General features: G+C 50.9%; 1 protein-coding gene across 1 annotated transcript in view; it reads right to left on the bottom strand.

Moving 5' to 3' along the window:
* CRTC2 (CREB regulated transcription coactivator 2) overlaps positions 1 to 17,076 on the bottom strand; it is a 39,022-nt gene extending 21,946 nt beyond the window's left edge. The window contains exons 1-3 of the mRNA XM_081173535.1: positions 16,333 to 17,076; positions 2,770 to 2,871; positions 185 to 301 (exon numbers count right to left, since the gene is read on the bottom strand). Of these exons, the coding sequence (XP_081029661.1) occupies positions 185 to 301; positions 2,770 to 2,871; positions 16,333 to 16,575 (462 nt within the window). The 5' untranslated portion in view covers positions 16,576 to 17,076. The remainder of the gene's footprint in view (positions 1 to 184; positions 302 to 2,769; positions 2,872 to 16,332) is intronic.
* Between the last annotated feature and the right edge of the window lie 294 nt (positions 17,077 to 17,370).

The raw sequence follows: 17,370 nt of genomic DNA, 5'->3' as shown, positions 1-17,370 counted from the left end.
GCCATTAGCACAGGACTCCACAGATGGAGCGGTGCAGTGGTTTCTATTTTTTTTTCTTTGTTTGATTTCCGTTAATGCTCTTTAATCCCCAGCGCTGAGATGAATCAAAGTGGGGAAAGTTGTGGGTGGGGAGGGGAGGGGACACCTGCGGTGCAGGAGAAGATGCGGGAGGCCAAAAGGATATCTGACGCATGTAACGGCGGAGCGGAGACATCATCCTCCGGGGATCCCGCTGCACCCGTTCCACCAAACCGTGGTGCCGCGTGCCGCGGGCAGAGTCCAGCGGCGAATGGAGGGGACCCTGGACGGAAACAAGAAGGGAGTGGGTGGAAGCAGAATTAAAGGAAATAATAATAATAATAATAATAATAATAATAATAATAATAATAATAATAATAAATGTTATTTATACCCCGCCCTCCCCAGCCAAGACCGGGCTCAGGGTGGCTAACACCAGGTATAAAACAATTGATTAAAATACAACTTAAAAACAAGATTAAAATACAACATTAAAATGCAGCCTCATTTCAGCAGAAACTCAAATCAAAAACTTTTTTGGGGATGAAAACGTCAAATCTTCACCAAGGCCAGCTATCCAGGCTGGTCCTACGTGGGCCAGAAAAAAAGCCAGGGAAGTGCCCAAATAGGAGTTCCATCACAGAAGGAGAAAGGAAAAAGGAAAGAGAGGGAGGGAGGGGATCAAGTTGATTCCAAGCCAAAGGCCAGTCAGAACGACTCTGTCTTACAGGCCTTGGTCTCATGAGACAGAGCGTTCCACCAGGCCGGAGCCAGTGCTGAAAAGGCCCTGGCTCTGGTTGAGGCTAACCTGACTTTCTTAGGAGAAGTCATAAGAGGAGCCTGGCTACTGGATCCCACCTAGTCCAGCAGCCTGTCCTCACGGTGGCCAACTGGACGCCTGTGGGGAACAAGACCTGAGCATGGCAGCAACTCTCCCCCTCCTGTGGCTTCCAGCAGTTGAGATTCAGAAGTATTGCTTTCTCCAGCAGCGGAGGCAGAGAGCAGCCACCAACCATGGCTAGCAGACATTGACAGCTGTCTGTCTCTCTCTCTCTCCTCCGTGAATTTGTCCAATCCTCTTTTAAAGGCACCCAAGGGGTTTCAGAATCAGGATCTCCAGAGGAGAAATGGGGAAACACAGGTATGGGGCACTGAATCATAGGAGCCAGTTCCTAGGGGCCAAGGGGTCTTTGCCCCCCCCAAAGAAAATTGGCGGGGGTCGCAGTTCAAATACAGTGGTACCTCGGGTTAAGAACTTAATTCGTTCCGGAGGTCCGTACTTAACCTGAAACTGTTCTTAACCTGAAGCACCACTTTAGCTAATGGGGCCTCCTGCTGCTGCCGCACCACCACTACGTGATTTCTGTTCTCATCCTGAAGCAAAGTTCTTAACCCGAGGTAATATTTCTGGGTTAGCGGAGTCTGTAACCTGAAGCATCTGTAACCTGAAGCGTCTGTAACCCGAGGTACCACTGTACTGGGTTAGATTGTCTGCCTTAATATAAAGGCAGGTCCCTACGTTCCAGTTCTTAAGAGGTTTTGATCAGCATTGTAAGATCACTTAATGTCCCCAACCCCCATAGTTATAATTCATGGGTTGCCATCTGATTTTATTTTTACCTTAAACTGATTTTAAGCTGCATTTTAATTGTTTGTTTGACTTTTATGTTTTTAACGTATTATATATTTTGATGTTAGCCGCCCTGAGCCATGTCCTGGCCAGGGAGGGCGGTGTGTAAATCAAATTATTACTATTATTATTATTATTACTACAGTGGTACCTCGGGTTACAGATGCTTCAGGTTACAGACGCTTCAGGTTACAGGCTCCGCTAACCCAGAAATAGTACCTCGGGTTAAGAACTTTGCTTCAGGATGAGAACAGAAATCGCGCGGCGGCAGCAGGAGGCCCCATTAGCTAAAGTGGTGCTTCAGGTTAAGAACAGTTTCAGGTTAGGAACGGACCTCCGGAACGAATTAAGTTCGTAACCAGAGGTACCACTGGATTATTATTGGCAATAGCATCTCCCATTTAACACCCCTGTTTTCTGGAGCATAGAGCGTCCTCCTAGACAGAGGGGAAAGGTAGGTGAGAACAATACCACACCACACACAGGCAACGGTGGGTGGCCCAACCCTTCGCGAGGGACTGATCAGGGGAAAACCCCACACACCCACACAACTAGGCACAAGCCAACCCTCCTTCCGATTTACGATGTTTATCAGCCTGCTCTTAGAGGGCTGGTATGTCAAAAATTAAATGCCAGCGCCTCGGAATTTCAGATATTTCCCAACCCCCACCCACCTCAGTCCTGATCCAAAGCAAGAGACCGTTCCCTATAGCCAGGAGGGCGGGGAAAATCACGCTCACACGCAGACTCCTATAGATAGGTCGGAAAGGAGATTTTACAACTTCAGGGTTAATCAACACTCCCCCTTTACTACCACCTCCCACACCATAGAAAAATCAGATCCACTTCACAGCAGGGTTGTGTAGTGCAACTGTCTGAGTCACTAATTCAACAGGTCCAGCTCAGAGATGGGGAAAACATCACCTGTCAGGTTTCCAACTAACCCCCTGGCTATTCAAGACCACAGAAGAGCTTTCAGGGGGGCAGACAGTTGGACCCAATTCTGCCCTCATTTATCTAAGGCTCAGACACATTGTGGAAAGAGAACCAAATTTGGGGAAGAAGCCTCTGCCAGAGGAAAAGCAGCCCAGGACCTTTGCAAGGCCTGCGTCCCCACTTACCTGAAACTCAGAGGTGCCGCTCCCAATCTGGTTGACGTTGGGTAAAGAGCCGCCATAGTACGGGCCTCGACTATGCGCCAAACGCAGCTTCTGGGCCTGGAGCTAAATCGGCGATTCAAGCAAAAAGAAAAAAAGCCATTTCAGTGCCAGAACATTTATTTATTCCTATTCAGCAAGGTTTATATACCACTTAATCAATAAACAGATAGATAGACAGATATAATGGATACACATTACGCACATAGGAAGATAGAGATCGGAGCGCTCTAGGTAAAACATTCACGTGTTTCAATCTGCTTTTCGCTTATCGATGATCTTAATTTTCAAAAAAATGTTTTAAACAGCTGCGTTTAACTACTGTCTTTATGAAGTGTTTAACTACCATCTTATAGTTTTATTCTTTTTGTCAACCACTTTTAGGGTTTTCTTTTTCAACAATTAACCAGCATAAAATTTTATAAGCTAAATAAAAATAAATGAATTTCAAATGGGTGATAAAAATGAACTTCAAAAAGACAGTAGATGCCGCAACTTCCCCGGAGAAGTAAATCCCTCCCTGCACTAGAACCGGGCTTTGGGAGCCTCGTCTAAGCCGCCATCACCCCTCAATAACACACACACATAAGAATCTAGGAAGAAACCTATTGGAAGAGACCAAGGGCCCATTGAGTCCAACATCCTGTTCTCCCAGTGGCTCTGCAATACAAACACGGTAAAATGTGGGCAGCCAGGGCAATAGTTTAAGCATGAAGCTGTTCCGATCCCTTCCTTAAAGCCCTCTAATCTTGCAACTGCAGTCTTGTTGTGGTGCGCTGAGGTCGCCCCACAACCTTCGCTCTGCAAATTCTAGTAATGGGAGCAGTGGGAGAGAAATCTCTCCAATTTCCCTTTGGGTAGCTGAGCCAAGAGTCAAGTACCGTATTTTTCGCCCCATAGGACGCGTTTTTTCCCCTCCAAAAATGAAGAGGAAATGTGTGTGCGTCCTATGGGGCAAATGCAGGCTTTCGCTGAAGCCTGGAGAGCGAGAGGCATCGGTGCGCACCGACCCCTCTGGCTCTCCAGGCTTCAGGAAGCTATCCGCAAGCCTTGCAAGCCCGGTGGGAGTACCCACGGGCTCACAAGGCTTGCGGACAGCAGCCTGCAGCCCCCGCGAGTGTCCGCAAGCCTTCCGCACCTGGCTGGAGGTCCCGCCGAGCGTGCGAGGCTTGGGGCGGCAGCCTGTCGCCCGAAGTACGGGGAGCCCTCCGGAGGGCTCCCCGTGCTTCGGGCGAGTGTCCACAAGCCTTGCGCGCCCGGCAGGAGGTCCCGCCAAGCGCGCGAGGTGCCCCGTGCTTCGGGCAGGTGAGCGCAAGGCTTGGGGCGGCAGCCAGGGCGGGGGGGGGGGGAATATATATATATTTTTAATTCATTTTCCCCCCCAAAAAACGAGGTGTGTCCTATGGGCCGGTGCGCCCTATAGGACGAAAAATACGGTAAGTTCCATGGTGGTGGGAGTGTTGAAACCACTTGTTGGAAACCCCAAGAGGGGAGAGTGTGCCCGGGTCCTGCTTGTGACATCCCCGCCAGGATATGGTGTCTGGCTACTGTTGGAACCAGTGTTCCGAGTTTCCCAGTAGCCAGGTGTGTTTTGTGACTGGGAATGGTCTACTTGCAACCAATTTGAAATGTCTTGCTGCAGGTACTGCGATCGACATCTGCACCACCTGGCTGCGCACTGCAGTGCAAGAGTAAAATTGCTGCCGTGCAAGTCAGCTGGCTGACGACTCAAGAGTAAAATTGCCACCCTGTGCTGTGCGAGAGAGTAAGATAAGCACGTACAATGGACGCTCGGGTTGTGAACGTGATCCACACGGAATACACGTTCGCAACCCACAGCGTTCGCAACCCGTGTCTGCGCATGTGCAGGTTGCGATTCAGTGCTTCTGCGCATGCGCAAAGCGTGATTTAGTGCTTCTGTGCATGCGTGGCCGCCGAAACCTGAAGTAACCTGTTCCTGTACTTCTGGGTTTCGGCGGTACGCAACCTGAAAAGACGCAACCTGAAGTGGCTGTAACCCGAGGTATGACTGTATTGTGATTTTGGCTACCACAGATTCATTCCTTGGTTGAATTCAAAGTAAGATTGCCCCGTTTACATTTGTGGTTTCCAACTGACAACTGCGATTAAAAATGTGGCATTTAAAATGTGTCACCAATGTGGATTGTGTATTCATTCACGTGTGTGTTTTTTTGGGGGGGGGGCGGAAATGACTGTAATTGCTGGAATGTGCAACTGAATTGTTAAAAAATATTGTGAAAAAATTGTGACTGGACATTCTGTTGCAGTGACTGTAACCTAGGTTTAAGGTGCCGTTTAGCAAATAGCTTATACAGTGGTGCCTCGCAAGACGAACGCCTCGCAAAACGAAAAACTCGTAAGACGAAAGAGTTTTCCGTTTTTGAGTCGTTCCGCAAGACGAATTTCCCTATGGGCTTGCTTCGCAAGAAGAAAGCCCATAGGGAAATCTCCGGGGACCTCTTTTAAAATGCTGGCGGTCGGGAGCAAAGACTTTTGCCCCCCGCCGGCCTTCAGAAGAGGTCCTGGACCTCTTCTGAAGGCCGGCGGGGGGCAAAAGTCTTTGCCCCCCCGCCTGCCTTCCCGGGACAGCGGAGACTTCTCCGCTGTCCCGGGCGATCTTAAAATGCTGGCGGGCGGCAGCGAAGCCTTCGCTGCCGACCCCCAGCATTTTAAAAGCCCCCGGGGCAGCGGAGACTTCTCCGCTGTCCCGGGCGATCTTAAAATGCTGGCGGGCGGCAGCGAAGCTTTCGCTGCCGCCCGCCAGCATTTTAAAATCGCCCCGGGACAGCGGAGGCTTTGCTGCCGCCCGCCAGCATTTTAAAATCGCCCCGGGACAGCGGAGGCTTCGCTGCCGCCCGCCAGCATTTTAAAATCGCCCCGGGACAGCGGAGGCTTTGCTGCCGCCCGCCAGCATTTTAAAATCGCCCCGGGACAGCGGAGGCTTCGCTGCCGCCCGCCAGCATTTTAAAATCGCCCTGGGACAGCGGAGGCTTCGCTGCCGCCCGCCAGCATTTTAAAATCGCCCCGGGACAGCGGAGGCTTTGCTGCCGCCCGCCAGCATTTTAAAATCGCCCCGGGACAGCGGAGGCTTCGCTGCCGCCCGCCAGCATTTTAAAATCGCCCCGGGACAGCGGGGGCTTTTAAAATGCTGGTGGTCAGCAGCAAAGCCCTCCTGTCCCCGGAGCTTGCGGGGCGGGAGGTGGGGAGAAGGGCTTTTCTTCCCACCGCCAGCCTTCAGAACAGCCTTCTGAAGGCTGGGGGTGGGAAGAAAAGCCCTTGTCCCCCCCCCCCAGCCTTCAGAAGAGGTCGGGGGACAGACTGTCCCTGGACCTGGTCTGAAGGCGGTTTCCATAGGAACGCATTGATTGATTTTCAATGCATTCCTATGGGAAACCGTGCTTCGCAAGACGAAAAACTCGCAAGAAGAAAAAACTTGCGGAACGAATTAATTTCGTCTTGCAAGGCACCACTGTATATCTGAGTTTCTAACACTGGTAAGAACAGGATGCTGGACTAGACGGGCCGTTGGGTCTGATCCAGCAGGCCCTTCTTATGCGGCCCTCCACATGTCTCTCTCTGGCCCTCAGGACTCTCCTCAGGCCACACCCCTCATCACCAGCCCTGCTTCGCACCCGCATTGAGTTTGGCCTGGCTGGGATGTGTCCTAGAACTCGGACCATGCCTCTCACTGGCATGAAGGCATAGAGGGGTGTCCAAGGAACTAGACTATTATCATCAACATGGCTGCCCAATTTTGCTTCTGGTCCTGCTTACCACTCAGCCAATACATGGAGGGCACAGACTTTATAAGATAGCAGAGGGAGCCTTCTGAGAGCATGGAGCGACTCGTTCCTGCCTCTTCTCCCTCCCTCTCCAAACTTATCATGTTGACCATCTAACCGTCCCCTCCACATTTCCCAACTTTCACCATCACATTCCATCACCCAGACAGCCCAGAGTGCTTGCAGGACGGTCTACAGAAAGTTGACGGATCCTATGCAAAGGCGCCCTCAATCTGCGTAATTTAGATTAAGCACAGAGTTTGATTTTGGGGTTGTGGCGGAGGAAAAGAAACATCAGAAGGACACACATATCTTTTACCACTCGTAGGGCAAAGCCATGGTATAAATCTCAGGCAGTAACAAAGAAAGGAATGGAATCCATTGGAAGAAAGGTGATTTAACTGGTGCTCTGATTTATTATTACTCGCCATGCAGAGTTCTTCAAGAGGCTTCCAAGTTCTTAAAAAGCCCTCCAGATGTTGCTGGACTACAACTCCCAGCAGCCAGCATGGCCCAACAGCCAGGGATGCTGGGAGTTGTAGTGCAGTCACATCCGGAGGGGGGGAGCAGGGTTTTCCCCACGCCTGGCATAAAGCCACTCTGAAAGATCGGGGGATTTGCAAGAGAAGCCGCGAAATAAACTACATGGCAGACACAATAATAAAAGGTCAGCAGCAAACACATGCTCTAGACAGCCAGCAAAATGATCACAAATCAAAATGCCTGGAAGAAAAGAGGTATTTCTGCCTGGGGCTGAAATAAGTCTTAATGATGGTGCCCTAGTGAATCTCACTGGGAAGAGTGTGCCAAAACTGAACAGCCCCCTCCCACCCTTGTTGCTACTCTCCAAACCTCCCTCTCGTTAAAAGAAAATAGGCTGGACAATATAATGGGAGGAAAGAGGGGAAGCTAGTAGCTAAATGGAACCTAAATGCCCAGGAGCAGTATACCTCAGTGAGCAGATGGCAGAGACACAGCACGCAGGGGCTCACCAGAACTTTCACGCTAAGCTAGATGAACCCTTGTTCCGACCCAGTTTTACATTTATTATTGAATCATCAAGTTGGAAGGAGTCCTGGCTGGAGGTCATTCATTCTAGCCCACCACCAATGCAGGGAATCTGCTGTTGCAACATTCCCAACAGGTGGGCCAGCTTCCCACTACGGCCTCGGTCCTGAAGGAGCGTCTCCACCCCCATCGTTCAGCCTGAGATCCAGCGCTGAGGGCCTTCTGGCGGATCCCTCGCTGCGAGAAGCCAAGTTACAGGGAACCAGACAGAGGGCCTTCTCGGTAGTGGCACCCGCCTGTGGAACACCCTCCCATCAGATCTCAAGGAAATAAGCAGCTATCTTATCTTTAAAAGATACCTGAAAGCAGCCCTGTTTAGGGAAGTTTTTAATATTTAATGCTGTATTGTTTTTAATACTCGATTGGGAGCCGCCCAGAGTGGCTGGGGAAACTCAGCCAGATGGGCGGGGTATAAATATTAAATTATTATTATTATTATTATTATTATTATTATTATTATTATTATTATTATTATTATTATTATTATCATCATCATCAGCAGAAGGTGGGGACCTTCTCCACACATTGTGGGGACTGCAGCTCCCAACAGCCTCCGGTCACATGGGCATAGATAAAATCATTGAACTGTAGGCTTGGAAAGGACCATGAGGGTCATCTAGTCCAACCCCCTGCAATGGAGATATCTTTTGCCCAATGTGGGGCTCGAACCCATTGCCCTGAGATTAAGAGTCTCATGCTCTACCAACTGAGCCATCCCATATATGACCAGGGTGACCTGATGCTTTGGGCTATGATTCCTGACAGCCTTCACCAGCACTTGCTTCTCCCCTGCCAGAACCTGAAACAGAGACTCCTAATTGGCCCATTGTAGTCATATATGGAATGGGACGCAGGTGGCACTGTGGGTTAAACCACAGAGCCTAGGGCTTGCCGATCAGAAGGTCAGCGGTTCGAATCCCCATGACGGGGTGAGCTCCCGTTACTTGGTCCCAGCTCCTGCCAACCTAGCACTTCAAAAGCACGTCAAAATGCAAGCAGATAAATAGGTACCGCTCTGGTGGGAAGGTAAACGGCGTTTCCGTGTGCTGCTCTGGTTCGCCAGAAGCAGCTTAGTCATGCTGGCCACAAGACCCGGAAGCTGTACGCCGGCTCCCTCAGCCATTAAAGCAAGATGAGCGCCACAACCCCAGAGTCGGCCACGACTGGACCTAATGGTCAGGGGTCCCTTTACCTTAACCTTAGTCATATATGGGGAGCTGGCACACCTCAAGTTATCCTGGATCCGGGCCATATTGGGCTTTAAAGTAAGAGCGGGAATTTGTGGCTTTCCATGTCTGGTTGGATTACAGCTCCTATCAGCACCAACCACTGGTCCTGCTGCCTGGGATTGATGGAAGGTGGACTTTAGCAGCAGCTGTAGGAACATGGATTTCCACACCTCCGCTTTAAAGCTAAAAAGCAGCACTTTAAAATGAGCCACCTGTAACTAGGCCCACTTCGTCGCTATTGATGTTATGCAGGTGACATTTAGGATCGCCTTCAACTTGTGCAAGAACGGAAAGAATCTCCCGTTTCCTATCCTGGAGTTTTTCTCAGCACGTATGAAGGTACCCTCTAGAGGAGAGGTGCTGGGGAGGCTCGTGCCAGCCAGAATCGCACCCTCCAACCAGGAAGCCTTGCTTCAAATCTGCAGGCTCAGCTAAAGCGGGGAGGGAACCCCACACTGTCCACAAAGGGAAATGGAACGCATAAACACAGGAAGTTGTCCAAAGCCAGATCAGATCTTTGGTCGGTGTAGATCAGGAGTACCTCGGTTCTCAAACTTAATCTGTTCCGGGAGTCTGTTTGACACCCAAAATGGTTTGAAAACCACCAAGGCGTGGCTTCCGATTGGCTGCAGGAGTTTCCTGCACTCAATTGGAAGCCACGGAGGCAGTGTCAGACTAGTGGCTTCCGAAGAAACATTCTCAAACCGGAACACTCACTTCCGGGTTTGTGGCGTTTGGGAGCCGATTTGTTCGGGAACCAAGGTACCACTGTATTGTCTACGCAAAGGGAAGGGAACCTCAGTCCCAGGGACAGGATGCGGCCTTCCAAGCTTCACTCTCCAGCCCTCAAGACTTTCCCTACAGGTGTCTCCTCCCCTTGCCACACCCCCTCTCCACAAGCCACGCCCCTCTCCACAAGCCACGCCCCTCCACCACACAGGCCTTCGACCAGTGGGTTTGCCCTGCAGTGACGCCTCTTCTTTGCCTGGCTGGAGGATTCTGTTATGGTCGCTGCAACCTTGGTTTAAGGAGCCACTTGACCCCTGGCTTCTGTATCTTGAGTTTCTAACACTGCCCCAGCATCTCCAGATAGGAAAGGCTCCTGCCTGAAACCGCGGTCAGTCGCTGCCAGGCAGTGTTGGCAAAAGGAAGGAGAACCTGAGATCTTCCAGGTTGGAGCAGCCAACTGCCATTATACCCTGCTAGCATGGCCAATGGTCAGGGATGTTGACAGTGGGGGTTTTAGTCCAGCAACATTTAGGTGCATCTCTAGATAGCAAGATGGAGCAATGCTCTGAGTCAAGACAAAGCAGCTCTTTGGATCACACTATACTGAATATCAATGGGATGCGGGTGGCGCTGGGGGTTAAACCACAGAGCCTAGGGCTTGCCGATCTGAAGGTTGGCAGTTCGAATCCCCGCAACGGGGTGAGCTCCCGTTGCTCGGCCCCTGCTCCTGCCAACCTAGCAGTTTGAAAGCATGCCCGTGCAAGTAGATAAATAGGTACCACTCCAGCGGGAAGGTAAACGGGGTTTCCATGCAATGCTCTGGTTCACCAGAAGCGGCTTAGTCATGCTGGCCACATGACCCAGAAGCTGTACACCGGCTCCCTTGGCCAATAAAGCGAGATGAGCGCCGCAACCCCAGAGTCGGCCACGACTGGACCTAATGGTCAGGGGTCACTTTACCTTTACCTATATATCCCACAAAGCAGGTCCGGGTTAGCGCTTAAGAGCCTGTGCTTATGTGTTCGAAGTTCTCTGCACGTCACGGTGCAACATTTAACTAGCTCGTAAATCCACCTCTCACCCAACAAGAGGGAGGCAAATCTGAACTAGCTAACTGGCATCTGGCCTGTTTTGCTGCAGGGTGGGTTGCTTTTGGAGCCCTGAGGATGGATCTCTGCTTCGTTTTATCTACCTAGGGGATCCTGCGTATCACAAGCCTTTCTGGAAGGACTGGTTTGAGGGAAAACACCTGAGCACGTCCCCTCGAGGTATAGAATTCGCAGCCTAACCAACCTGCCGGCCTGCCGTCGGGTGAAAATTAACCAGCCGTTTCTTGCGCAAACAGGGGAGCGCATCAACACCGCCCCGAAGCAGTGAGGTGACGTCACCCCCCTTTTCGAATCGGGGCGTGCGGCAGCAGACACAGGAGTCGGATTCCACGGAAGGGAGATTTCGTGTTCTATGCAAAAATAAAGTCACTAGACCTCGTGACTGCACAGAGTTATCTAAAGGGATGCTAAGGAGCAAAACCGGAAAGAGGTCTTAAGATTCCCAGCTATCCACAACCTTCTTAAGGGAATACGCCAAGTTTTAGGCAAAAGAGAGCAAAGGGCTGGGTAAATATCGCCAGCTTCAAGTTTCTAGGCATTGAGGGTTTCGTTGGTTCAAGTACAAAAAGGACCCATGATCGAGGCAGGCTTCTAAACCGTACCTTGCTTGGTCACCTGGGATGAATACACAGCCATGGGAGGAGAACTTTCATAACCTTGGGAGATAGCTGGGCTTCTCCATCCCCTACTTCAGGCCACTGATTTGACACCAGCGACCAGCATGTTAACAGGTGGACCAGTCAGTGTTGTTCCAGGCTACTAACGTCCGCAGATATATTTGCAAGTCTAGTTCAGGAAGGCTGAAACTATGGATTAGACCTAATTTATGGTTAGCAGGCCTATCGATGGCTGCTAGCCAGGATAACTGTGCTCTGCCTCCACAGCAATGCTTCTGAGTACCACAGGAGGGGAGAGGGGTCTTGTGGTCAAATCCTGGTTCTGGGCTTCCCATCAGGGCATCTGGTTGGCCTCTGAGAGAATGCCGGATGATGGACCAGCAGACCCTCTTCTTATGTTCGTATTCCTTCTCAACAACTTTGCTTCGGGGCATTTTAAGCATGGAAGCCTTCAAAAAAAATTTCCTTTCTGTGGATTGCTAGGCATGCAAAAACGTCCGAGATGATGAAAGGGGAGGAGCAGCTGTTGATATCTCAAAGACCTTGGCAGAAGCCAACAGACGTCTGCTGTTCCTTAGGGGAAAGGACATCTCTTCCATGTCAAAGTTTACTGATTCACCTCCCTTCCCCATAACACATGCACACTTCACAGAATTGTAGAGTTGGAAGGGACCCAAAGGGTCATCTAGTCCAACTTCCTGCGATGTCTCAACTAAAGCATCTATCACAGACGGCCATCCAACCTCTGCTTAAAAACCTCCAAGGAAGGAGAGCCCACCACCTCACGAGGGAGTCCATTCAACTGTCAAACAGCTCTTACTGTTCATCAGAAAGTGCTTCCAGATGTTTAGCTGGAATCTCCTTTCTTGCAACTTGAAGCCATTGGTTTGGGTCCTACCCTCCAGAGTAGAGGAAAATAAGCTTTCTCCATCTTCCATGTGGCAGCCCTTGAGATATTTGAAGATGGCTATCATATCTCCTCTTTACCAGACTAAACATACCCAATTCCCTCAACCGTTCCTAAGGCTTGGTTTCCAGACCCTTGATCCTCCTCTGCACATGTTCTAGCTTGTCAATCACACCATTTCGATTCACACAAATGTGGTTCGGCAGAAGTCAAACAAACTTCGCATATATGTGGGATGTCATTATGAAAAAGAGTGGGCTGAATCCACTTAATTTCCACTCAGGGAAAACCAACTGAAATCAATGGAGCGAAGTTAGTCATGTCTATTCATGTCTTCATTTCAGTGGCCTTACTCTGAGCAGATGTAATGTTGGATACAACCCTATGTAAATTATAACAATCTCCTACACAATGGAGAAAAACAATCCATCTAAATTAATTCTCAGGTGTCTGGACAGCTCAGGCAGGGCTCCCAAAGAGTTTTCCATTTCTCCCTCTGACCTGTCCAGTGATGTTCTCAGTGGATCCTCCAACCTAGTGGCCAAACGCTGGGAAGTCACCCCAAGTTGACAGGATGAAGAACACTGGGAATTGTAGTTTGATAAGGGTGCCAAGAGTCATTAGGAGACACTCCCCATTTCCCTCCTAGAGCTACAACTCCCACCATTCCCTGGGAACAGGGATTGGTTGTTGACCCACTTTGGAAATTGTAGCTCTTGAGGAGAACTGGGGGTGGGGTGTCTCCTAACAACTCTCAGAATTCTTGATAAACTACAGCTCCCAGGATCCTTTGCGGGAAGCCATGGCTGTTTAAAGTGGTATCGTAGTGTTTTAAATGGATGGTGCAGGTGTGGCCTTCCAGGCTTGATCTAACATGGCAAGCCTTTGCTGGAAACAGAGAAGCACTTCCTGAGTGCCACTCTCAAGTCCCCAAATCTGTACAGATCCTAGGGTGCGTAATACACAGTCCAGGTAGACTCCGGGCACAGAAATCCACCAGGGCTCCAGCCTGACCCAACCTTGGCAAGTTATACCAACTCAACTCGCCAAGACAGCCACATCCAATGTGCCCCTCCACCCCCGCCGAGGCCAGGCCGCTGTTTTTGCGTTTTCTCATCCTTTGCCCAATCTAATTTTAACCATCTCCGGGGAGCAGACTTTCCCCCTCTTTCCCGTGGGAGATTGTTCCAGATCTGCGGAATGAAAAGAAGAGGGGGGGACCTGCCCAACATTTTGCCTCAAGCACTGCAGAAGCCAGAGAGAAGACGACTTTATCAGCATATTCCCCAAGTGTCGTTCAAAGCAAAACTTTTTTTAAAAAAAAGCCAATTGTTGAAATCATGTTTCCTAGTTGGTTATGTATCTCCAGATGTTCACCACATTTCACGGCCCTAATCACGATCAAGGAGAGAATCACGAATGGAGATAAATGAATGAACCAACGACCTCAGCAAGTCTGTCAGGAGAAGCCTCATTTCTCCCTGGAAACCCAAAAACCATGGTAGAAGAAAACTCAAGCAAGAGGATTTCTGTTAAGAGAGGCGGTGGGAGAACCTGCCACCCTGATATTGCTGGACTACAACTCCCATCAGTCCTGCCTGTCGGCCATACTGGGTGGGGCTGATGAGGCAGTATCCAGAAGACCAGAGAGCCAATGTATAAGAGCCACTTTTGGCATGTTCAGCTTAGGATATTCAGTTGTTAAAAGACTGAGGACGGGAGAGATTTCTGAGTAACCCAGAGATACTGGCATCAAGTCCCCTTTCTGCCAGCGAGGCCTGAAGCTTGTTCTCACTATGCTGCTTAGGTCTGACAACCTCATCCCTCCGTGAATTGCAATTCATGGTTAATACACCTGTGCACACTTTATATCTCTCTGCCCATGTTAGATAGACCAGTTTGCCCTATCCAAGGGAAGGGACATCTGCTTTGCAGGTTCAATCTCTGGCATCTCCAGGTAAGAATGGGAGAGAACTCTGCTTGAAATCCTGGGCAGCTGCTACCAGGCAGGGTAGTCAACACTAAGCAAGATTTCTCAATGGTCTGATTCAGTAGATGGCAGCTTCCTATGTTCCAGTCTGTGGGGAAGATTTACACTGATGCTCATCAAAATCTGTAGCTGATTTCAGCAGTTAAGCATTCTATACTGTAAAACACACTGGTGTCTCCATCAAGCCCACCTCCCCTATTACAGTACATCCCTCCCCCAGATTCCTCCTCTATGGAGTGCCCCATGACATTACCCAATCAGCCCAAACTCTCCCTATTCTCTACTTCTCCTTCTCCCTTGCTTTTCCTTATGCGAGTGTTTCAATGACCACCCCCCTTCCCTAAACAGCGTGCCTCAACAATGGTCTCATCAGTTCTAACATTGATCTTGGGGGAAATGGGAACCCTCAGCCCTGACAATACTACTCTTCCACAAGTCCCCTACACTGCAGTGGCCCACTAATGACGCCCACCTCAAATACACAAGGCCATACCCCTAGATAAGGTCCCTCCATGACCTGATTCATTCGCAGCCAACTCTCAAGCCATTGCTCTCCTACAGACAGTTCCACCCTCATTTACATCCTAAGCCAGCAATTCCCAAACATTTCATCCCAGCAGACCACTTAAAAATGGCTCAGGGTCAAAGCAGACCACTTAATGGTTTTCCTACCTGTTGTGGCAATCGTAATCTGCTATGCTGGATGCTGGATGATTCCTTAATAGTATTTCTTATGAATTTTATCGAATTGCAATTTGAATTCCACAGAACTCCATCGATTGGGCAATGAACTAGAGAATTCCACAGAATTCAAAATGTAATGCAAGAGAATATACTATAAGCAATATAGTGGGTAACCTTCCTGGGGGTGGGTGGGTTGCATGCCGTTGGTGGACCTGAGGCAAGGAGTTTGGTGCAGGGGTTAGACTAGGACTTGGGAGACCAGGGTTCGAATACCTACTTGCCCATGAAGCTCACTGTGTCATTTTGGGCCTGTTACTGCCTCTCTGCCTAACCTAACTCACAGGGTTATTGTGGAGGAAGAGACCCATATATTTATCTTTTAAAAAGGTAAAGAGGACCCCTGACCATTAGGTCCAGTCGTGACCGACTCTGGGGTTGCAGTGCTCATCTTGCTTTATTGGCCGAGGGAGCCAGCGTACAGCTTCCGGGTGATGTGGCCAGCATGACTAAGCCGCTTCTGGCGAACCAGAGCAGCACACGGAAACGCCGTTTACCTTCCCGCAGGAATGGTACCTATTTATCTACTTGTACTGGTGTGCTTTCAAACTGCTAGGTTGGCAGGAGCAGGGACCGAGCAACGGGAGCTCGCCCCGTTGCGGGAATTCGAACCGCCGACCTTCTGATCAGCTGGTCCTAGGCTCTGTGGTTTAACCCACAGCGCCACCCGCGTCCCTCTCATTTATCTATTAGAAAATAGATAAATAAGACAGCACCCAAAACAGTGTGTCCGCCAATTCACATCCTTACAGCCGCCACCATCTTCCCTAAGGAGCTTCCATGACCACTCTCAGCACCCCCTCCCCTTATGACCCCCCATGACCCCAAGACAAGCCCCCCCCCCACTACCTCTCCCTTTCACCCATTTAAGCACTTAAGACTCAACATCTCTTCCTCCAAGAGACCCAACGTCATCACCACCACCTTATCTCACACGCCCATCTTCAACTGAGGATGCCCCCCATGACCTCACACCCGCCTAGTCCAATCCACGCTCTCCAACTCTGCCCTTGGATCCCCACCACCCCGGTTCCCCCTCTACACACATCCTTAACTGATGCTGCACCCCAGGACCTCAACCAATCCACGCCCTCCCCTTCCCAAGTCGGCGCCCCGTCATTGGCTCCCTTCCCACCCCGTTCTCCCCCCCCAAGACCGGATGTCGCTACCCCCGTATATGTACCCCTCACCGGAAGTCGGTTCCCCCATTCCTCCGCAGCGCCCCCTCAGGGACGGACCGGCCGAGGGGCAGGCGGGCGGCGAGGCGGCCTTTCGCCCTCGCCTTCCCCGTGCCCCGTCCCGTCCTCCCTCCTCGTCGTCGTCGTCCTCCTTACCCGTGTGGTGCCTAGCTCCATCATCACCTCCTCGAAGGCCGCCGTCTCCTCGGCCTGCCGCTGCTTCTGCAGCGCGATCTTCTCGCTGAACTTGCGGGGGTTGGACGCCGCGGCGGCGGCTGCCGCGGCCGACGCAGCCACGACGCCCCCCGCGGCCGCAGCGCCGCCCGACGACGACGAGGAGGAGCCCGGTCCGGCTCCCGCAGCCGCCGCCGCCGCGGCCCCGGAGCCCGACGCCGCCATCTTGGTCCGCCGCCGCCGCCTCCTCCTCCTCCTCACAACCCTCCCTGGCCCGTGAGAGGAGCGGCGGAGTCGCGGCCTTCCCTCCCTCTGTGAGCTCGGCCGCGGGGCACGACGGGAAAGCGAGTTTGTTTACTTGCCTCGCCGACATGCGGCGCGCGCGGCCGAGGGAAGGCGGCGAGACTACGACTCCCGGCGCGCCCCGCGCGGGCAATGAGAGGGGTGAGAACGCTCCGCCGCAAGGGACGACGGGAGGTGAAGTCCTTTCGTCCATAAGGCGCCGGCCCAAGCAGGGGCAGCGGGAACTACCTCTCCCGCCGCGCCCTGCGCGGACTAGGCTTTGGGAGACTGGCGCATACTTTAATTTGGTGCGGGGTTAGAAACGTAATGGTATTGATTTTAAACCCGTGAGCCGATTTAGAAGCTCCTTTGGGCATGTAAGCGGTGTATAAATTATTATCACTGATTACATTTGTGAGGTCTGTTTCAAAGAAATGCTGACGATGTGCAAAGTGCGTTTTTCTTAAATAATTGGTTTTCTTTCCTTTTTTTTTCACTTTATACCCATCTAACGAAACAAGGCCCGGACAACAAGTACAGACTTAAAAAGAGACACAGGCTGCAATCGGTGTTCAAAATTCCGCATGCGGGTTTCGCTACTGGCGCGGGTCCAGTTGCAATTACAAGAAGATTTTTGGGCGCCAGGTTGGCGACCACAGTTTAAAAACCTCTGCCTTAGTCCATACAGTAGTTAATTCCATTTCCATTGTGTGTGTGCTGCTTTTTCTTGCATGCTGG

Source organism: Podarcis bocagei (genome assembly GCF_964188305.1).
Source record: "Podarcis bocagei genome assembly, chromosome: 16".
NCBI lineage: Eukaryota > Metazoa > Chordata > Lepidosauria > Squamata > Lacertidae > Podarcis > Podarcis bocagei.
Note: the sequence above shows the minus strand (reverse complement) of the source record. Positions and strands in the feature narration are given on the sequence as shown.